The 23,332-nt window shown below is 32.1% G+C and overlaps 2 protein-coding genes across 2 annotated transcripts; both read left to right on the top strand.

Moving 5' to 3' along the window:
- The first annotated feature begins 3,435 nt into the window (after positions 1-3,435).
- LOC131636107 (protein neprosin-like) lies at positions 3,436-7,435 on the top strand. The gene is made up of 7 exons (XM_058906760.1): positions 3,436-3,971; positions 4,111-4,197; positions 4,324-4,542; positions 4,819-4,983; positions 5,084-5,137; positions 5,231-5,377; positions 6,463-7,435. Exons 1-7 carry the CDS (start codon positions 3,573-3,575, stop codon positions 6,838-6,840), a joined length of 1,449 nt encoding a protein of 482 aa, XP_058762743.1. The 5' UTR covers positions 3,436-3,572; the 3' UTR covers positions 6,841-7,435.
- Positions 7,436-12,120: 4,685 nt separating this feature from the next.
- Positions 12,121-21,302, top strand: LOC131624691 (uncharacterized). The gene is made up of 6 exons (XM_058895645.1): positions 12,121-12,389; positions 19,606-19,750; positions 19,946-20,002; positions 20,100-20,404; positions 20,553-20,910; positions 20,955-21,302. The coding sequence occupies exons 1-6, from the start codon at positions 12,121-12,123 to the stop codon at positions 21,300-21,302; spliced, it is 1,482 nt and encodes a 493-aa protein (XP_058751628.1).
- Positions 21,303-23,332: the final 2,030 nt, after the last annotated feature.

The raw sequence follows: 23,332 nt of genomic DNA on the forward strand, positions 1-23,332 counted from the left end.
TCATAAAGACTTTGGTATAACTGTGTAAAGGTTGTTGCAGAATGAAAATTGAGAGTTTTCCAATAATTCTTGGGTAGAAAAAAAAGGCTCAAACAAGGAACCAGTAAAACTCAGTAAAGGCCGATGCACAATGGAAGCTTGAAGGAGGATATTTGTGTCTAGCAAGATTTTTGAATCAAGATCAAGTGAAGATTTTGAAATATGGGTAGTTCAGTGTTATGTTACAATAGAAGGGAAAAATCAGTTTAGACATGTGTTGACTAAAGCAATTGGATTGTTGTGTTTACCTTTTTTATTATCCATTGTACCAAAAATATCTTCTATTAACTTTACAAAATAATGAAAGATCCTACAAAATTTCAATGGTGAAAGGACCAATGAGCTGAATCGATATAAACTTTGCACACTCTCTCTCTCTCTAAGCTTACCTCTTTTTATTTCTTGCTTAGATATTGTATACTTAGGTTTTGTTGTTTTTTTAGAAATTGCATGCGGTTAGGATTTACTGTTTTCGTAGCAATTTTTTGTGTAAAACTAGGTATGTGTTAGACTAAGCCTATAAATGATGTCCTTGGTGATTAAACTTGAAAATTATGTTTGTAAACTCCTTATTGATTAAATAAGTTTGAAATACACTTCTCGTGTACATTCAAATTTGGATTAATTACTAATTTATTATTTAGTAATTTCATCGTGATGACGTTCTATTTTCTGAATCTAGGGTTGTTATCAGGAATCATTTCAATCACATCTATTTTATCTTTCTCATTTATTAAACATTTTATTAAACTCTGATTTTGAAAAGCAAACATTTTTTAAAATTGGTCTTTATGAGAATGGTTTATTCAACCCCCCCCCCCCCTTTTCTAGACTATTCGACTACCATATTTCTCCTAACAATTGACCTTAGAGCTAGTCTTTTGATCAGGTCTTGCGACTTCAAAAGATGATAATATGGGTGACAATGATCCGAAGGGAACGTACAATTAAGACATTAATTTTTAAGGTGAAAACTATGCATATTATAGGGATAACATGTAGGTATATTTATTATCAATAGATAAAATGATTTGGCTATCTATATATGATAAACCTTCTATCCCTAAAAGTGATTTCAATGGCACATCCATTACATTATCCCCCAAAACATTGAAACAATAATAATAAACTCATACGCATTCTGAAAAACTTGTTGAATGAGTTGTTTATGATTAAGTAATATCAAAAATACATTTCACAAATATTTGGAAAAACTTAAGAGTATTATTCCTCTCAAACACATTTACTCCTTGTTTCAACCTTGTGAAACACTTACCAAAATGTTGTTCTCGTGTGATCTATATTGTGTTGTGTGAGATTCTTTATATACCATCATCTTCTTCAACCTTAAACCAAGAAATCATTATTGTGGTGCTTAAATGTAAAGATTGAGTGTGAGTACTAGATCCAAGGTACATTAAGAAAACTAATGTTTTTAAAGTTTTGTTGTGTGCTTCAGAATAAAGAATCACTTTGTATCTATCGTATATGAAGATTAGCATCCAATAAATAGAAGAGTATTCTCTATACTCCATTGAATACTCTTGTATAATTGTATAAAGGTTGACGTTGAACGAAGTTGTGAGGTTTTCAATCATTTTTGGTAGAGCAAAGGATCAGACAAGGAACCGGTAGGACTTAGTAAAGATCGATGTGGAACAAAAGCTTGGCGCAGGATATTTGTGTTTATCAAGGTTTTTGGATCAAGGTCAAGTAAAGTTCTTGAAAGATTGGCAGTTTTAATGTTCTTCTACAATAGAAGGAAAAATCAATTTAGACCTGTGTTTGACGTTGATGATTGGTTACATAGAGTCTGAGTCGTTCGAATGTGAAATTTTAGTGTAAAATTATTTAGGCTGATACTTTATTTTTTGTCTTACTTTATATTTTCATCTAACAACAAAGTTTTTGTAAGTAATTATTTGTATTGTTTTTTCTAAACAAAACTTATATTATATTGACTTAAATTATTTATTTATATTGAATAAACGGATATAATTAATTTTATATTTCAAAAATATATTAATAATGATGAAATAGATGAAAAGATTGCAAGAAAAATATAAACTATTTTATTTAAAATTTATAAAATTATTTTATATTAAAATTATTAATAATTAGTTGTTAAATTAATAGATTTTTTTACTTATCCGGTGTTGAACTCATAAGATTTAATAGAGAAATAATTTTTTTAAAAAAGTGAAGATGAGTTTTTAGATGTGTCACAATATATTTGAAATTGTGGCATAAATTTTTAATGATGTAACAAAAATATGACTATGTGGTATAAGATATTGGAGTCTATTTTTATATATAATAAATTATTATTTTTTTTTAATAATTTCATCGTGATCACATTCAATTTATCATATTTTTGTTTATACGTACTTAAAAAAATCCAAAGTATGATACATTAAATAATTTTTATTTTTTTTTATCAAATGAGGCAAGAAAAAATAAGTACTGTAGTGCATATATGTAGTTTAATATATTAAATGAATAGTAACTTCTCTAGGTAGCATTGGATATAATTATTAGGCATGGTCCATTAAAAGTTGCTTTGATGTTTGGTGCATATAACAGAGGAGGTAGCTCCATAATCATAAAGTCGATTTCTCTTTGGCAGTATCAAAATTTGAATTGCAATTAATAATACGAGTAGAGGAAAGTAAAAGCAGCTATCACCAGGGGAGAGCCACCACATTATTATTCCGTAGCATTGGAACATGGTATAGGATGACAGCACATAAATCTTAACCTTCAATGGATACACAACAACAATATTGGAAGCTATACCCAAATCAAAGTTCAATTTAAGTCTACCCTTGTAGTGTAAGGCAATCAATGACTTTCAACCAAACTTCCTTCATACAAAAGTTTAAAATAACTTTGTTCAGGTCGACTTTAAGTGCGTGCTACGACGTGTACTGAAAAAGTATTTCAATGTGTTAAAGACTGTGAGATTATGTATAAATTATCTTTAATTTCTTTCTCAAATAATGTGAGACTATTTTAGCATGTCAAAAACAATTATTTGAAAAATCGAAACTAATGAATAAGATACGATAATATGAGTCTGATCCCTCATTCTCCGTTGACGTCAAGTCAACGGAAACTGCAGTTACAAAGTATTATCTATTTTTTATGTGTAAATCATACGACTTTATTTTTTTTAAAAAGACGTTGAGTATTAGTATTATATATAAATCATTTTTTTCTTTAAAAATTTTAAAAATGTGAAACTATTTTAGATAATTCATTCCGAATTTCTAAGATACTTATTGTAGAGTTACATAGTTGTCAAACCCTTTGGAAGGGTAAATAAAAGTAAATCTTGGAAAATGTGTACAGGGTGTGGGTCTATTTGTTTGCTGTTAGTACTTAAGTTTTTCAAGGTGTGGGAGCAACATATTAAAACCATTATATTTTCTCTCTCTCTCTCTAGTGAGGACCATTTAGAATAGAAGGGTTGTTTATAGTTTCAAAACAAACTTGGTGTAGGCTTTCTCCTTGGAATTGTTCTTCTGTTTTGTATGGACATGAAGGGATATTATTCAGTTTCCTTGACAAAAAAACACATGAAACACTCATTTTTTTCACCTCAATTCACAACAAGACAACACCAATGCAAACAAGAAAATCATCTTGTCTCAGAACAAACAAGTTTACTAAATCATTCCCTCAAATTGTCTTCTTCCACTTCTTCCCAAAACACTCTACCACCTATTCTACTTGTTTTTGTTACTTTGCTTCTGTTTTTTACCCCAATTTTGTCACACGCCATTGTCATAAATTCAACTTCATCACAACAACTAGTCTCTCACACCAACAATGTTAACCAAACTTTTAGACCAGATTTCGCATTGCGTAAATTGAAGAGAATCAGAGCTCACTTGAAGAAGATCAACAAGCCTCCCATCAAGACTATCAAGGCATTTTATTTTACTTTACTTCTAAAATATTTATTTTAAAACGAATCGAAACGACAAGTGCTGAAGTGCTGAATCTGATGCATTTTTCTTGTGATTCAGTGATATGAATTAAATTCTTTTACTTTTTTTGTTGTTGCAGAGTCCAGATGGAGATGTGATAGATTGTATTATATCTCATCAACAACCAGCTTTTGACCATCCAAAACTCAAAGGACAAAAACCATTGGTAATTATTTCATTTTTCATCCAATGTAACATGTTTAACTTTGTCTTGTAAAAGGACTAAGGTTTTTTATTTATTTAAATAAAATGCTTGAATTGAATTTGAGAGTAAGAGGCTTAAGGTTTACAGGATCCACCAGAAAGGCCAAAAGGGTACAGCAACAACAACAATGGAGAAAATGCAACATATAACTTTCAGCTTTGGACTGATTCTGGTGACACATGTCCTCAAGGAACTGTTCCAATCAGAAGAACAACAGAACAAGATTTTCTTAGAGCAAGTTCTGTTAGAAGATTTGGAAGAAAACCTAGAGGTGTAAGAAGAGACTCTGCAGGGAATGGTCATGAGGTAATTACAAATTATTACTACTATGAAGCACGGACACTCTGAAAACGATTCCGACACTGATATAGCTACACTTATACCAGTAATAATTTGAAAAAATAAATAAATTAAATGTAATTTCAAGTGTCAGTGCGTCCGACACATATGTCCGACACAGACATGAACACGCCTTTTTTTCAGAGATAGATTATTAGTACTTAAAATTTTCAACATTTGAGTTTCGAAACTTAAAATTTTGAAGGGACACCATGCATCATTACACAAAATTTTTCATTGCAGCATGCAGTTGTTTTTGTAAATGGAGAACAATACTATGGAGCAAAAGCAAGTATAAATGTTTGGACACCAAGAGTAACAGATCAATATGAGTTCAGCCTGTCACAGATTTGGGTTATTGCTGGATCATTTGGTAATGATCTTAATACAATAGAAGCTGGATGGCAGGTATGTTCGCATTTTTCGTTCAGTGTTTAAATATTACGAAGATGTTAAAGAAATTGAATTATTTCTGTTATTAATAATAAGAATGTAAATTTTCTTTCAGGTAAGTCCTGAGTTATATGGTGACAATTATCCGAGATTCTTCACTTATTGGACTGTAAGTATTGCATGCTTCTTTTGATTTTTCCTTGCTTCTAATTTCATTCTTTTCATTTAAATCTTACAAATATTTGATGTTTGAATTTGATAGACGGATGCGTATCAAGCAACGGGATGCTACAATTTACTATGTTCGGGATTTATACAAACAAACAACAGGATTGCTATAGGGGCTGCAATCTCTCCAAGATCAATCTATAATGGAAGACAGTTTGATATTGGCTTAATGGTGTGGAAAGTGAGTATTTCATTACTTCTATTTTACCATCACATTCTTTACTTGTTATGAATCACTGTCACAGGCGCGAGACAGAGATTCAGGCATCAAACATGATACTGATAAGTAAACACTAGTAATGATATAAAAAAATAGAATTAATTGAATGTAATTACGTGTGTCAATGTTATATCAGCATCAGACACTAACATATATAAGACACTAAACACGCATTCATTTAGAAGTGTGGTTGGTGCTTTTCACAATCTTTTTGAAAGTGTTTTGTTGAGCTTTTTTTGCTTTTCAAACTAATTTTTTTAGTATATTTCATAACTAGTTTAAATTGACATGAAAAAGTTAGGCAGGGAAATTGCAATGTAGGATTGAAAACTTTGAGTCCAAGTGAAGCAATAATTTCGTTTACTTTATTTATTCTCCATTCTTCTTTTGAAATTTTCTTTATGTTATTGTTATTCAAATGGAAGATTCCCTGGCTTTTTTCCATGTACGAGTGTCCCTCATTGGGGTAGCTATGTTCCTATCTTTATTTATTTTTTTCTCCCTTTATTAAAGCAATATTTCTCGGCTAACTCATGCTTTTTAACATTGATTTTTCCGTAACTGGCTTCAATGATACTTCTTTACTTTTTCTATTCTATACTTTCATCCAAAATTAGCATTAATTAAGTAATTAACCCTTAAGAGAACATTAATCTTGTTATTAAAAAATTAATCTTCTCCATTTATCACTCTAGCAAATTCTTCAATTACTATAGTTATAAAAATATGAACATTAATGCGACATTATGGTAGAGCCCAATTTTCTGTATACTTTATAATTAAGTCTAATCATGCACATTAGTGAAGTTAGGACACAAAAATGAATTTCGTGCAGTTGGGATATGTCTACATTTACACCGTCTAGGCATTACCAACCAATAGCTTTAGATCGATTGGTTTATAAAATATATAGATTTTGATAAATTTAAACAATATGATCTTAATCTGACAATCACAATATACTAACAACATGAATTAGGGTTATCTATATCCCTTTCGATGACACGGCTATAACATACACTTAATTTTTTTGGGTATATATATAGGATCCAAAGCATGGACATTGGTGGCTAGAATTTGGATCAGGTCTACTAGTTGGATATTGGCCAGCAAACATATTTAGTCACTTGAGAAATCATGCAAGCATGGTACAATTTGGAGGAGAAATTGTGAATTCGCGATCAAGAGGCTACCACACCGGGACTCAAATGGGAAGTGGACATTTTTCAGGAGAAGGTTTTAGAAAAGCAGCTTATTTTAGAAACTTACAAGTAGTTGATTGGGATAATAACCTGCTTCCTTTATCAAATATTCACCAATTATCTGATCATTCAAATTGCTATGATATTAAAGAAGGAAGAAACAATGTTTGGGGAACTTACTTTTATTATGGAGGTCCAGGAAGAAATGTGAGATGTCCATGAATATGAACACATTATTATTGGTACTAAAATAACTACATTCTTCTCTTCTATATGTTTTAAGTATATATTCTTTTTTTTACTTTTTCTCTTATTACAAAGTTTACATGGTTTGAGTGTATTTCTTCCTAGTTATTTCTCAACTAGAATTTTTTTTTTCTATAATGGATTTCAAACATATAATATATACTAGTAACTCTCAACTTGGACATTGTGGTGATGAAGTTGACTTTGACCAATAAACTTGGTGTGCATTGTTTCTAGGTATATGATTTTCTATGTTTAAACATAGTCCAATGTATTTGTAAATTGTGTATTTTAGTGCTAATTAATGCATCCGTTAAATGTGGCTATGCATTTGGGGAAACTGCTAAGCTCGAATAGTTATGTGTTGAAACTTCTATGCTATAAAATCTATCTGTTTTTAGTTAGGAAAACCAAGTATTTTAATTTGGTACCCATTATTTTATGAATGGTGAAGAATCCTATTCCTTTTCCCCACCAAGCATGGGTTTAATCACTACTATTTTTTGTTTATAATAGTTTCTTATACTATTCAATCCATATTGGACCGGACCGCGCAGTTGAACGAATTAGAAAATAAACTCGAGATAAATCACATAAAGGTTTATCGATCTTTATAGATAATCAAATTAAGAAATTTGAAAGAGCTATCAACATTTGTCCAAAGAGATGTTTTAAACCTTAAATCCTTTGGATAAAATCTAACTAATAGTTCAAACTCATATACATAAACATAACCCTAAACTTCTTATTTTGATCTATATGGAATTTTTCAAAGAAATAATAATAAAATGTCAAAAATTCCTTGAAAACTAAAGTCAAGTCAATGTTATAACTATATTATTGTATTAGTCTACAAAGTCTTAGATCATCTAAAACTAGACTACAAAAAAAGAGCACCTGGGTTCATTAGATAAAAGGTACGGTACAAGTTAGTTGCATCCTAGTGTCCTAATGGATGTTGGTAGCAATATTGTAAAATGACAAAACTATGGTTTTTTTCAAAAAATAAAATGAAAAAGAATATCATGTGTACAATAATAACTAAAGAATTGATGCATCCATGCGTGACAACAAAGCAATCCCCACTAGCTTGAAAAGATTATTCTATTGGTTCAAAGTCTTTTTCTTTTAAAAAGGACTTGGGAAAGGTTCCTTCAAATTCCAAAATATATTTTCAGAATGCTAGATAGTGTTGGACAAAAAAAGTCAGAATTTCTGGAGGTGATGGAAGAATTACTTTTTATAAGGAATTAATTGTGAATTATGAAGGCCCAAATTGGAAAGGCCTATGAAAAGAAGATTCCACATATGAAGAAGCAAAAGAGCACTTTGTTGTGAGATGTAAAATGTGAAGTAGTAGCAAGCAAGCAAAAGCTATTTTCATGTTTCTTTGAAAGGAATTACGTATGAGGTTTTTAATTGTGATAGACTGCCATTTATTAACTATGACGGTATTATAGATAACAGAATTTCGAGGAGAAACTAAGCTTCATTATTGAGTGTTAACTAACTTTACAAAGAGAAGCTTCATCCATCTATATAGGTGATGAAGTTTTAACAGAAACAATGCAAGGCCGTTGCAAATTTAATTAGCTTTCTGTTAAGTATCTTAGAAGTAATTCAGAATCAATTTTATTTTAGATTAACATTTCAATTTTATTTTAGATTAACAGAAACAATGCAAGGCCGTTGCAAATTTAGTTTTTTTTTTTTTTTTTTTTTGTGTTTTCGTCATTTTAATGTGTCGTTGTTTGTTTTGATTTTTCGTCTTTGTGCGGTGTATTTTGTTTTTCTGTCTTTGTGCGCAGTGTTCATTTGTTTCATTTTGAAAGATGAGTTTCGATCTAGTGCAGATCCTATCTATGACTTTGGTACCATTAACGCTACAGATCTGGAGACATGAATATTTCAGACATTTCAATATAGTCATAGTTATATTCGTAGGCATATGGAATTTGCTGTTTTATGCTATTAACATGGATGTTGTGAGTTTGTTTGCAGATTCATCCATTTTGTTTTTGGCGATTCTTAATTTGTATTACAACAATGTACTCTATCGATTGGAATTAATGAATATTCTATTTAGTAAAAAAAAAACATTTCAATTCAATTTGAATTGCATTTAAGTTTGGTAGTCTAAATACTGAACTTAAGATTCAATGTGGAAGATAACTCATTTATAAAACTCTCTCTCTCTCTCTCTCTCTCTCTCTCTCTCTCTCTCTCTCTCTCTCTCTCTCTCTCTCTCTCTCTCTCTCTCTCTCTCTCTCTCACACACACACACACACAAACCATCACCATCAACCTTGTGCACCAATAATTAGTATATATAGTTTTGGTGAAGTTCACAAGGAAAAACGAGTGTACGTGAGGCGTGTGTGATTGATTTCTGCTCATTCAATTCACAATGAATTAAATATTAGAATCGAACAGAATCACATTTCTTGATTCTGCGGGATTGGGAAACACGAGTGTTGGTGAGATCTGAGCGAATTTGCACATGAACAAAGATGAACGGCGGAAACGGTAGCTTGATCACAAAGCTTCTAGTATTTGATGGAAAGAACTGAAACTAGTGGATGAATGTGTTGTTTGACGCTTAAGATGTTCTTGATCTCATCAATGACGATTACAAGGTGGTTGCAAGGAATGCAACGAAAGCGCAAAGAGAACTGAGGAAGAAGGATCAAAAGGCATTTTTCTATATCCATCAGTGAGTGGATACGAAAGTGTTTGAGAAGATCGTTGATTCAATGACGACGATGGTTGGGTGGGATACACTAGTATGGTGCTACGGTGGTGATGTATCAGTGGAGTAGGTGAAGCTTCAGAGTCTACGTAAGGAGAATGAGAATCTCAACATGAAAAACAATGAGAAAGTACCATATTACATCTCCATAGTGATTGTGGTCACCAATGAGATGAAGGCTTATGGAGAAACGCTCTATGAGAAGGTACTCATATCCCTTACACCTCAAATTTATTACATTGTTGTAGCAATTGAACAATTTAAGAACCTCAGCACCATGAGAATTGAAGAGCTGCATAGTAGTCTAGAGGCACAAGAGTTGTGTCTGACTGAGAGAAACTCTAAAAGAGATGTATAGCAGACTCTGAAAGCATCTTCTAGTAAGAAGAATCAGAGGCAATTTTGGTCAAAAGCCAAAAAGAGACATGGTGGTTTTCCGAATTCAGAAGCCTCCAACTTTGATGAGAAGAAACATCAAAAGGGAAAGGAGAAGTGTGACAAAAGAAAGATTCAGTCTTACAACTATAATAGGTTTGGTCATTTTGCTAAGGTGTGTTGGTTAAACAAGGAAAGAAAGTCAAAAGAAGAAAACATAGCCAGGGGAAATTCTGATGATGAACATGTGTTATTGATGGCTTCTAAATATGATGGTGGATATTTGGTAGACTGGTGGTATATGGACATTGGCTGCTCAAATCACCTAACTGGAAACAAACAATGGGTGATTGATTTTGACTATAGAAAGAGGAAAAATATCAGATGTGTTGATGATAAGTATCTTAATGCTAAAGGAATAGGAAATGTCAAAGTCAGGGTGAAGAATGGAAAAGTTGTTCTGATCAAGGATGTTTTGTATGTTCCTGGTATGAAGACCAATATGATGGGTGTAGGTCAGCTAATTGAGAAAAGTTTCTCAGTAACTATGAAGAAGAATCTCTTGAAGTTGTGTGATGTTGATCAGAAGCTGATTATGCAATCTGAGCAAGGAAGCATCAGAACATTCAAGGTGAATGTGGAGACAACTGAAACTAAATGCCTTAGTGTAGAAAGCGTTGAAGGTGACTGTGAGCTATGGCATAAGAGATTGGGGAATCTGAACTTCAAATTCTTAGGGAATTTCAGTTCTAAGAAGATGATACATGTCATTCCTAAGATTTTGAAGCCTACAAAGTCATGTGAGATATGCATGAAATACAAGCAAGCTAAATTTTCATTTGCATCAGAAGAGAAAAGCATGATTTAGGAGTAGTGCATTATAATGTACGCAGGCCATTTGAAGTACCTTCACTGGGAGGAAACAATTACTTTGTGCATTTTTTGGATGAGTTCACAAGAAATACTTGGGTATCACTCATCAAGTTTAAGCATTAGGTGTTTGCTGAGTTTTAAAAGTTCAAAGTGAAGGTTGAAAAATATAGTGGTCAGAAGATGAAAGTTCTCTGAAGTGACAGTTGGAGGTAAGTACAACTTTATAGAGTTCAAAAAGTACTTTGAAGAGAATTGAATTGAGCATGAGGTTAATGCTCCATACACTCTTCAACACAATGGTCTTACTAAAAGAAGAACTATGACTTTGCTTGATATGACAAAGAGCAAGTTGAAAGCGAAGAAGACCCCCCACGCCTTGTGGGGTGAAGTTGTTTCCACTGCAACATATGTGCTCAACAGGTGTCTAACCTAGAATCTGAATGAAACTATTCCTTTTGAGAATTTGACTAGAGATAAACAAAGTGTGAGTCATTTCAAAGTATTCTATTTTTTGTTACAAACATGTTCCAGTTCCTACTAGAAAGAATCTGGATGATAGAAGCAAAGTAAAGTTGTTGATTGGGTACCACAGTACAGGTGCATATAAGCTTTATTGTCCAGTCACTAGCAAAGTTGAAGTCACTAGAGATGTCATTATGAAGGAAGCAGAAGTATGGAGTTGGAGCAAGTCTCAATGCCACTTTGGTGCACTATTGACACCTGACATAACTTCTGAAGGAGAATCTGCTCTGAAGGGCATTTTTTCTCAGAAGATGAGTCAGAGTCTGAAGGTAACTCTGAAGGTGAAACAGACTCTAAAGGCGAGTCTGACTCTGAAGGTGAGACTTATTCTAATCTACATTCTAATGACGATTTAAACTCTGGTGGTAATCTAACCTGTAACGGTGGTCATAACTTTGAAGGTGGATTTTTTAAAGGTAGTTCATCATCTGATACTGTTCCAGAATATGAAGAAGATTCTGAGTAAGTTCAGAGGCCACAAAGAATCAAACAAATATCAAGAAGATTTGCGAGTTTGACATGTTGCAAGTTAATGAGAGAGAATCTTAATGAGAAGTCGTTTAGAGTGCCATGTTAGTATACTCTGACCATTTAATGCTGAAAAAGCTCTCAAGAAGAAAGTGTGGTTGAAGGCCATGAAAGAAGAACTTAAGGCTATAGAAAGAAACAAGACTTGGGAGTTGAGTGAGCTTTGAAAGAACAAGAAAGCCATTAGTGTCTGATGGGTTTTTAAGATAATGCTAAAGCCAGATGGATCAATTGGCAAACACAAAACAATGCTATTAGCTATAGGATTTCTACATAAATATGGTTTAGACTACTTTAAAGTATTTGCTCCTGTAGCTAGACATGAAACAATCAGATTGGTGATTGCTATAGCTGCAAATAGGAATGGGCCTCTTATGCATTTAGATGTGAAATATGTTTTTCTTAATGGTCCTTTACAAGAGGATGTTTATGTATCACAACCTCCTAGATTTGTGAAAAGGAATCAGGAAGGGATGGTGTATTAGTTGCATAAAGCCTTGTATGGACTGAAATAAGCTCTTAGAGCTTGGAATCTGAAAATTAATTCATTTTTCAAGCTTCAAGGGTTCAGAAAATGTGAGATGGAGTATGGGGTTTATGTTCAGCATACCCTGAAAGAAATATGATATTGATATGTCTCTATGTTGATGACATATTACTGACCATTCAAGCAATTCAGTGAAAATTTTATCCTTCCACCCACCTTTAGCCTTAAGGTTAAATACTCTTAACACAGCTGACATTCTTGTAAAACTTTGACATCCTGAATACAACGAATCATCCATGTCTCTTTGCTAAGGTTCTACCACATTAGCTTTCTTGAAAGCATCTACTCCAGTATCACGGATCATGTCTTCTAGAGTATCATTCCTAAATTCTTCATCTTCATCTTCAACTGTATAAAACAAGTGTCTCTTTTTTGTCACTTCACCATGACATACCCATTTTTTGTAGGAGTTGGAAATTGAAGCTTAAAACTTGAACAACTATTGATATCGGTTTTGATAAAATAAAAACCAAAGGGTGGTTTCCATCACAACAATTCCTTATTCATCTGTCGCAAAGGCCCACCACTGATGATCTCTGTAAATAAATCAGAATGGTTCTTGACCACTTGAGAATTCCTTTTACATGCTTAAAGTTTATAAATCCTTATAGAGTTTGTAAAATCGATGTGGGACTTAGTGCTAGTTGGTATTGAAAAAGCTTTTCATTTTCCCGCAGGTTCTTTGAGACAGTGGCGGAGCCAAGAATTTTAGACAGTCTGGGCAAAAACTTTACACCATCGATTACTCATCTGCAGGGCCGGCCCTGGGGCAGGGCAACCAGGCCAACGGCCCAGGGCCTCACAAAATTGGGGGCCTCAAAATCGGGAATCGGGTGAAGGGTAAAAAAATATAAGAAATATTAAGTAGTAAATAAAATGATTGCTAAAATTATAAGAAGTTTTTGCTATAGCCCAGCGGTATTTCTCTTAGTCTAGCAATCTATAGGTCTTTGAGTTCGAGACTTATCAGCCAGTATTTTTTAAAATTCAATTTTTAATGTTTTGGTGATCCAGTTTGCCTTATACTATAGCAATAGCATCTACAGTAGAAACTCTTTATATTAATACTCGATAAATTAATAAACTCTCTAAAATAATAAATTTGTCCGGTCCCGACTTGGGACAATGTAAAAAATTGAAAAACTCGATAAAATAATAAGAAAATAATTTTTCGGGAGATCCCTTTATAATTTTGGGTCCCAAGAAAATCATAAATTAATAATTTATAGAAACTGATAAAAAATATATTACACTCTATTGAAATATGATTCAATAGTTGTCTGTTTTCCTTTAAAATACATTGAACACATTTGTTTCTCTTGTTTATATTTACTGTACTTCAAAAGTCATTATTGATTTCCAATGCATATGAACACAGTAGTTACTAATTTACGCTGAGTCTCAACGTTCGTTGCAACGTAATTCTAAGAGGCATAGACTAATTTTCCCTTTTGTTTGATATGTATGGTATAATTACTTAAAAACTCTTTAAATTAATAATTATTAATTTATCGATAAATTAATAACTCTCTAAATTAATAAATTTCTCCGGTCCTGACATTATTAATTTAAAGAGTTTCTACTGTATAAAGGTGTTTTATGGTTTTTACATTTACACATGAATTTCTAAAAAACACATTGTATTAATATAAACTATAAAATAATTATATATGTATTTTATGAAACTTTTCAATTTTTTAAAAATAAATTTTGAATAATATATATAAATATTTAATTTATATTCAAAAAAATTTATCATATAATAAAATTTAATATATTATTATTTATGTTTAGTTCTATTATTTTTTATAAAAAAATTATTATTAATTTTTTTATAATAATAAATTAAAATATAAAAAATTTAATATTTGTCCAGAACCTCTAAAACGTCGGGACCGGCCCTGCTCATCTGTTTTAATTTTTACAGCCTATGTTTACTAATTTTACTTCTGATTTTGTCTAAAAATCAATAATTAAATTGGGGGGAGTAAAAAAAAATAGAAGTTGAGTCTGAACGTCTACCCGGACTAGCTGGATCTTGGCTCCACCTACTTTGAGACAGAGAGAATGCCTTGAACTTGATTACCGGTGTATTGGATGTGAATCTTTATCTCTTGTATTAAGCTTTGTATAAATTCGGGTAAACTTCTTCTCTTTTGTTTCGTTTCTATCAAGTATATTGGTTGCTGCTGCTAAGCCTGTAACTCAATTGAAAATGAAATATATTTACTGCTACTTTGCTTAAATTTCTATTAAGTACTAAAAACCAACTACAAACAAATGATGTAAAATGACAAAAAATATTTCTAGTAGTTATTAAACTGTTAATTTGTTGTTGCTATTAATGTAGAGTTGTTAATTCTGGCTGCTCGGATGAATAACTTCTTTTCGTACCCTTTGAAACTCTTAGAATAGATAAAAATGTCGTGTGGATGCTAGAGTTTGGGTGCAGTTACCGTGCATAGATAAAAATCTATACACCGTGCATAGATTATTATGGACCCTTGGATCATTGGATCAAATTCTAAACATCAAATGTTATTACTCAATACTCAATACTCACCACTCAATACTCAATACTCAATACTCAATATTGGATTAAAAACATGATCCAATGACTTATATAGACTTATGCACGGTGCATAAGGAAAATCCTTATACATATTAGCCAAAGCCCTAGAGTTTTGAGGTTAAAAAATCGCTTCGAATGCTAGAATTCAACACATTCTCTCTGTCTCAAAGAACTAAAAATAAAATGAAAAGTTTTTTAATACCAACTAGCACTAAGTCCCACACCAGTTGTTTCACAAATTCTAAAAGAATTTATAAACCTTAAGCATGTAAAACAAATTCACTTTAGGTCGCTAGGATGACAACGAGATATTATTAAAAATATTCATTAATAGTTTTTAAATTTTTTTTATACAAATCAACAATGACCTCAATAAATAAATAAATTGGCTTAATTGTAACTTTAGTCCCTCTATTTTAAAAATTACTATTTTAGACTCCTTTTTAAGTTTTTGTGCGATTTTCATCCTTCTATTTTGCTTTTTTCTGCAAAAATAATCCCTAATTTTATTTTTTTTAACAGAAAATTTAAAAGAGAAACCTAAATTGTGGTTTTAAAAATAAGAGGACCAAAATCGAAAAAAAAAAAAAAACAAAATAGGAGGACCAAAATTGCACTTAAACCAAATAAATAAGTTACCCTAATCATCAAAAATTATAATTTCATAATTCGATATTCCTCACATGAAAAAAATATTTCAATTAAAATAATTACATAATAATTTTTTTGGAAAGAAATATTTAAAAATAATAATTGATAATATAATATTATTAAAAATATTGATTAATATTTTTTAAAAAATTTTGTATCCCAGTCAATAATGTTTCCTCAATAAAAACAAATAAATTATCCTAATCATCATTTCCACATATGTAAAATTAGAGGTGGCAAAAAGTATTTTAAGAGAGTAAAATTGAAGGACTAAAAAGTTAAATTTTTTTAAAGAAAACTAAAAAATTAAAAATATGTAAATAGGGAGACCTAAAAGCTAAACTTTTTAAAAAAAATTAAAAGGTTAAAAATATGTAAATAGGGAGGACCTAAAAGCTAAATTTTTTAAAGAAAACTAAAAGATTAAAATATGTAAATAGAGAGGACCAAAAATACATTTAACCCTATTTAATTTTTGAGATTAAGTATTGCTTGAAATGGACATTAGCTTAGTTTAGGGGCGTTCGCGGTGCGGTTTGGGCGGTTTTGACTTAAAAAATATCCAAATCGCAAGAGAAAAAAGTGTGTGGTTCGGTTTGGTTCGGTTGACTTTTAGAAATAAAACCAAACCAAACCAAACCAATGCGATTTGGACTTGTTCGGTTGGTTCAATTTTTTTTACAAAAATTTATTGAGCCATACACACATATTGATGACAACATAACGTTGTATTTAGTCATTTATGCGTTATCAAATAACAACAAAGTTCGTTATATTTGGATGACAACTTTTCATTTAAAAGTGGAATAAAAAACATAAAATAGTAGCATAAAATAATTCGTAATAGTAAGGCTAAGGCATAATAGGTTTGAGTTTGGGTTGTATATAAGTTAATTGAAGTTTGGGGGTTGTAACATAATGCGGTTTGGTTCGGTTTGTAAAATACAAACCGCAAACCGAACCGCACGGTTTGTTAAAAAAATGCCCAAACACATCCGAACCAAATGCAATTTTTTACGATTTTAATTTGGTTTGATTTGGTTTTGCAAAATTTTCTATTGGGCCGGTTTGATTTTGAACGACCCTAGCTTAGTCTATAACAACACCAAAGTATAGAGATGTATTGCTATTGTTTTTTAGTGTATAAAGACTTGAACTATATCATCTATTATATATATATATATATATATATATATATATATATATATATATATATATATATATATATATATATATATATATACACTTCAAAAAGTCAATCCGTTCTTCTTCAGCTTTAGGATAGACCATTGCTACCTGATCTTTATAGTTTGTTTGACTGTCTTTGGCCTCAGCTTCGTCGACAATGTCAACCATCATTATTTCCACTGGTTTGACAAAGAGAGCTTTCTCAACTTTGGTTTCAGCGTCTCCTTTCGGTTGTAGTTTCTATTTGTCGACAAATTTAAGCCTTTCATTCTTGAGAGTATTTTGCACTAGATCCCTGAAAAGGATCCGTTGAAAATTTTTATGATCCAACAAGTTATAAAATTTACAAAAACATTTTTTCTTCCTTGGTTCTAATAGTGGGGTTTTAGCTCCTTTATGAACAATAATTTGTCCATTATAAATCATCAGATCGAAGATTTCGTCACACTTAATAATGTCAAAGGTATTTAGCTCCTTTAGGAACAATATATTATATTCCTTCCTTCATGTAAATTATTTATACCCACCCATTTCCTTGGACATAGAAACATGAGAATATGAGAATGTAAAAGTTATTTTACATCTTTATTCTATATCTTTATAATTTTTATATTTCTAAAACTGTTTTAGTAACCTTAAAACACCCACTTTTAATACACCGTATCTTACATTTAAAATTATAACAAAGGAAAATTTGGTTGCACAAAATTCAAGACAACAAAAATTATTTAAAAAATAAAACTTGTGTATTGGGTATATTTAATTACGGTCTAAGTGTAAAAAGTAATGTATTCTTATCATTTCTCTAAAATAAACACCTCATACATTTTTAAAGCTTATCATTTCTCTAAAATAAACACCTCGTACATTTTTAAAGACAAGCCGAGGCACCTCCGATCTTTTCGATAGGATGAGCAATGATCTTTTCGATAGGATGAGCAATTTCATTAAAATCTCCTGTTACCAACCAACCTTCATGAATATTAATTGCAATATTTTTTTAAATTCTTCCAAAGAATTCTTCGATCGTCCTCGTGAGAATTCACATGAATAGGAATAAAGAAAAAAAATGAAAATTGTTTGTTAACTCAATCTTCATTTGCAAGAATTGAAATATTTTAATCAGCAGGTTCACCTTTACTTCATTATACTTCCAAACAAGTATAGTTCCATTATATTTCTTTCAATTATCATTTTTTTAATCTGAATAAAATCTGACAAATGTAATAATTATTTAGTATTGTGAGAATATTTGAATTTCCCTTCTCAAAAAATGTATCAAAGCTGCATGCTATGCTACACACTAATCATATTCACGATTGTTACTCCAGCTTATGCTTTTGCGGTAATCGAATTTCAACTAAAGTGACTTAAATTCATTAGGCCTTGTCTTTTTCAAAAAATTAACTTCAATACTATGAGCCCGTATGATTGGGCCGAACTCTGACCATACTTGGACTGCTCTTTATTCGTTGGAAAATTTGTCGAAAATTTTATCTCGTACCTGTACATAGGAGTGGCAAAACGGGCCGCCCGCCTCGCCTGCCGCCCGCTCCGCCTTATGTCCGCCAAAAAACGAGCGGGGCGGACATGCCCGCCAAGTAAAATGTGCATAAAATTCATGCCCGCCCGCCCCGCCAAGATGGCGGGTTGGCGGGCGGCGGACTTACCCGCCTATTTTTATTTATATATTTTTTAATAGATTATTAGGTTTTTTTACCTTTTCATTAAACTTTTCACTTATTTTTTAAAACAATTTTTTATAAAAGCAACTTTTAAACAAATTTACTTAAAAAATATTACATATATTTATAAATAAATGTATAAAATAAACTATCAAGAATTGCAATTACTATAATTAACTAAAAAAAGAGTGAGTTTTGGAGGAGGGGCGGGCTTTGGCGGGGCGGGTATGGCGGGCGGCGGGTTTTGGCGCGGCGGGCTTTGGCGAGCGGCGGGCCTAAAATCCCAACCCAACCCTCCATTTTTTGGCGGGTGCGCGGGCCGGTCTGGCGGGCCACGGCCCGTTTTGCCACCCCTACCTGTACGATTATATTTGTACCCTTATAATTTTTTAAAATTGTCAATTTTACTTTTTAATATTTTTAATCAATTTACCATTTCCCTTTTTACTATATACCAAAACAATATAAAAGTTGTACCCTTACGCATGTGATCCGAAACAAATTGAAAAAGACATTTGATATGTAAATTAGCAAACTGAAACACTTACACAAAGAGATTCGGTTTTGAATAAACACCTTTCGGAAGACTTTAAAAGAGTGTTATGGTAGGGGTCAAAAATTTTAAACCAAACCAGAACACTTTCTCAAAGTCATCCGGTTTGTGTTTTTGTTAACCAAAACCCTTCATGGAAATTCTGCTCTAAATTTGTCAAAAAAACGAGAAATTTGTAGATACCACTAATGTATTCTCAAATGCTCAAACATTTGATACAGAAGAAGAGGTTATAAGATGGATTAAAGAGGTTGGAATTAGAAATAAAGTAACTCTTATTATCACTCGTTCAGACACCAAAACAGGCAAGAGAGGAAGAAGCAACAAAGTAATATGTAGTTGCGATAAAGGGGGAAATTACAAGGACAAAAGTGAAACTCATAGTGCGACTAAGAGATGTAGATGTCCATTCAAAATTAGGTTGACTCAGCCAAAAGATGGGTCTGGATGAAAGATTGGTGTAAAATGTGAAGTTCATAATCATGGATTACCTGATAGATTAGAAGGTCATGCCTTTAGTGGTAGGTTGACCACAGATGAGAAGCAGCATGTTGTTGATTTGACAAAGAGACATGTTCCACCTCGACACATATTGATTTCGTTGAAAGAGCAAGATCCTGAGAATGTCACTCGGATCATGCAAGTATATAAACACAAGAGTGTGATAAAAAAGAGTTAATAGGTCCAAGAAGTGTGATACAAAATTTGCTTAAACTTATAGAGGATGCAGACTATGTTTACTGGAGTAGAAAAAGAGATGACTCAGAAGTTGCGAGAGATATTTTTTGGGCTCATCCAAATTCGGTTAAGTTGCTGAATATTTTTTCTATTGTCTTAGTTATGGACTGCACTTATAAGACAAACTAATATAGACAACCTCTGTTTGAAATTATTGGCATGCATCGACCGAGTTGACATTTGCCTATATGGAGCGTGAGCAGATAGAGAGTTTTTGTTGGGTCTTGGATAAGTTGATGTAATTGTTTCTGAAGAAAGATTTGTGTCCACAAGTGATCTTGACGAATAGAGATTTTGCTTTGATGAAAACAGTTAAAGTTGTGTTTCCTACGATGATTAATTTGCTATGTCGATTTGACATTAACAAAAATGTTGGTGCAAAATGCAAGCAATATGTGGTGAATGACATGCAAGAGACGATAGATTCATTATGGATGGATGTTGTATGGGCTAGTGATGATGTTGAGTATAGTCAACGGTTGCAACAACTTGAACAGACATGTTTTGATTATAGTGAATTAATTGATTATGTGAAAGACACGTGGTTGATTCCACATAGGCACTGATTTGTTGGAGCATGGATTAATCGAGTACTTCATTTGGGTAACACTGTGACTAATTGGTATGTCAATTTTTTTTACTATTTTTATTATGCATTAATTTTTACGATGTTATATTTTAGTATTTTTACTGTGTTTTATTTTTAGGGTTGAGTCTGCATATTGGAAGTTAAAGCAGATGTTGGGGAATAGTATTGGTGACATGGTCAAATGTTGGGAAGCTATGAATGACAATCTGAATTTACAAATAGGCAACATTCAAGATTCTTTTCGAAAAAGTGTTTATGAAGTTGAGCACGCACACATAAGTCCATTTTATGGTAATCTGCAAGGTTCTGTTTTTAGAGCTGCTTTGAGACGCATTGCTGAAGAGATATCGAGGATTTATTATGTTGGAAGTAACATGAAAAAATGTGGTTGTACTAATATAACAAATTATGGGTTACCTTGTGCTTGTGAGTTAGGAAGATACGTTCTTGGTGGTATTTCGATACCAATAGACAGTGTTATCTTCATTGGAGGAAACTAAGTTTGGAAGGTGATTTGCAGGTAGATGAAGAAGATGGATCAGAGGTGGATATGAGTAGTGCAATAGATAAATTATGGAGAAGGTTTAGATCACTAGATGTTGTTAGGAAAATAGCATTAAAAAGTAGGGTTTGTGAACTTGTTTATCCCACAAAAACTTCAATGTGTCCACCACCTGAGAAAATAAAAACCAAAGGAGGAGTGAAGAAGAAAGGGAAGAAACCGAATGGGTATGATGTTTATAGGGATCCTTCATATCATGAGTATGTTGACGAATCATCTCAATCATCACAGAGACAATATCAACCATCACATACTTCAAAGAAGCAGTCACAATCAAAGAAACAATCCCCATCGAAGAAGCATTAGTTCATTCTTCAGTTTTCAATTCATATTAGGCAATCACACCAAACTTTTGGTTATGCAATGTCCTCACATATGAGATGGTTTAGAGTAGACCAAATTTAGCATATGTCATTAGTATAATAAGTTTGTTTATGGAAAACCCTGACTGATTTTATTGTGACGCTTTGAAGAATACGTTGAGGTATTTGAATGATTCATTTAGGGGTGGTTTAAAGTAAACAAAGGAAGCTCAAAGGATATGTGGGTACAAACTTAACGGGGAATATGGACACTAGAAAATCATTATCGATTTTGAGTTTATATTTTTTAGACTAACTATAAGTTGAAAAGCAACTAAGTTTTATAGTAGTCACTTTATCTAGAACTCAAGAGGAGTATATTTTCCTATTTTAAAGGGCCAAGGAAGCCATGTGGTTAACATGTGTGGTTGTGGAGCTAGAAATCACTCAAGCATGTTTGAAGATACATTGTGATAGTCAAAGTATAGTTTGTTTTGCTAATCATCAAGTGAATCATGAGAGGACAAATTGCATTGACATTTGTTTGCTCTTTATTAGAGACATGAACGAGTCTTAGGAGATTGTGGTGAGAAGGTTGTGTGGGAAGATAGTTCGGCGGATGTGTTCACCAAGTCATTACCTACGTCAAGGTTTAATCATTGTTTGAACTCGATCAACTTTATCAAAGAATGATTTCAGCTTAAATATAACATCAAGGTGGTTAATGAGTAAATATACATCATTTAGTTTTTTAATGGAATGTGGAGATTTGAGGAGTGTTACTTAAAAAAAAACTCAGTAAATTATCATTTTCACCACTGCCGCACCTATGACGCGCCCTGCAAGGCTCGTAGGGCGGTGGCAATGGAAATAGGGGTATTTCATTTCTGCCTCAAAGGCGGAGAGATTTTAAGGAGGCGCAAGACATGTGAAAGTTAAAGTTGAGAAATGTGATATGGATATCATCAAGTGTGAGGCATGTGCCTCGAAACTTGTATCATATATAAACATTTTCTATCATTCGTGTTGGGTTGGAAGGTTCTTCTAGATCGTCAAATAGATAATTTCTTTGAGATTTTTAATCTAAGGGCTTAGTTAGTCACTCATTGCAATTTAAAGGTTGAGAAATACTTCTAAACACAATAGAGTTGAGTGATTCATATATCTAGATGATGAGAAATCTGAATCTCAAATGCATTGAAATTTGGTGATGTTTTTATAATTGTTGAGCTAATTTTTATAACTCATATGTAATCTCTTGATTAAGACTTTTGATTGGAAGTAAACCGGAGAGTTGATTTCTTCCACATATTAGATAATTTTAGATCAAATTGTATAAACAATTTCTTGTGTGTTGATTTGTTATCTTGTTGTCGTTAGTGTAGTTTTGTTTACACTAACACAACATATCTAATTTGCTTTGGATTGAAATATTTGTAAAATAGAAAGGTGGTCTTGAATTTTTAAAATCTATCTTTGCATGATATAGAGATCAGGCTTAAGCTAAATTCATTGAGATATTCATATGTCACACATTGGATTTAAGGCTTAGCTTTCTAGGTCTCTAATGAAAATCAATCATTTTATCTACACAACAATGATGATAAATTGATATAATTATTCTTTCTATCAGTTTATTTGATACATGAAACTAATAGAAGATAAGAATTATCAACCTATATGACACATGACCCTGTAACTTATTTTGTTTTCTTACTTTTTCCAAGATTGCAATTTTTGCTTTTCTGGGCCATACATATCATGTTCAAATTTACTTTCACTAGCGGCAATACCTTCTATGGCTGTAATGAGCATTTAAATCTCCTAAACTCAATCAAAAGCAATGCAAAAAAGAGAAAACATGAACTTTTAAGCACAGAGATGGACACACTAATTTTATGAAAATGATGGACTCGATCACAACATAAAGAACATAACTTGGAACACAAGTTATGTTTAACGTTTAATTTTTCAGTTTTCACGACGGAGAAAATTGTACTCTGGCATGTCATCTATCATTTTCATTTTCTTTAT

The sequence above is a fragment of the Vicia villosa genome, linkage group LG1 (genome assembly GCF_029867415.1).
Source record: "Vicia villosa cultivar HV-30 ecotype Madison, WI linkage group LG1, Vvil1.0, whole genome shotgun sequence".
Taxonomy (NCBI): domain Eukaryota; kingdom Viridiplantae; phylum Streptophyta; class Magnoliopsida; order Fabales; family Fabaceae; genus Vicia; species Vicia villosa.

Coding starts and splice junctions, on each gene's coding strand:
- LOC131624691 (XM_058895645.1), top strand. CDS start 12,121: ATGCTAAAGCCAGATGGATCAATTGGCAAACACAAAACAATGCTATTA. Junction 19,751..19,945: donor ATGTCACTCGGATCATGCAA/GTATATAAACAC, acceptor CTATTGTCTTAG/TTATGGACTGCACTTATAAG. Junction 20,911..20,954: donor TTTCGATACCAATAGACAGT/GTTATCTTCATT, acceptor GGTGATTTGCAG/GTAGATGAAGAAGATGGATC.
- LOC131636107 (XM_058906760.1), top strand. CDS start 3,573: ATGGACATGAAGGGATATTATTCAGTTTCCTTGACAAAAAAACACATG. Junction 3,972..4,110: donor CTCCCATCAAGACTATCAAG/GCATTTTATTTT, acceptor TTGTTGTTGCAG/AGTCCAGATGGAGATGTGAT. Junction 5,138..5,230: donor GATTCTTCACTTATTGGACT/GTAAGTATTGCA, acceptor TGAATTTGATAG/ACGGATGCGTATCAAGCAAC.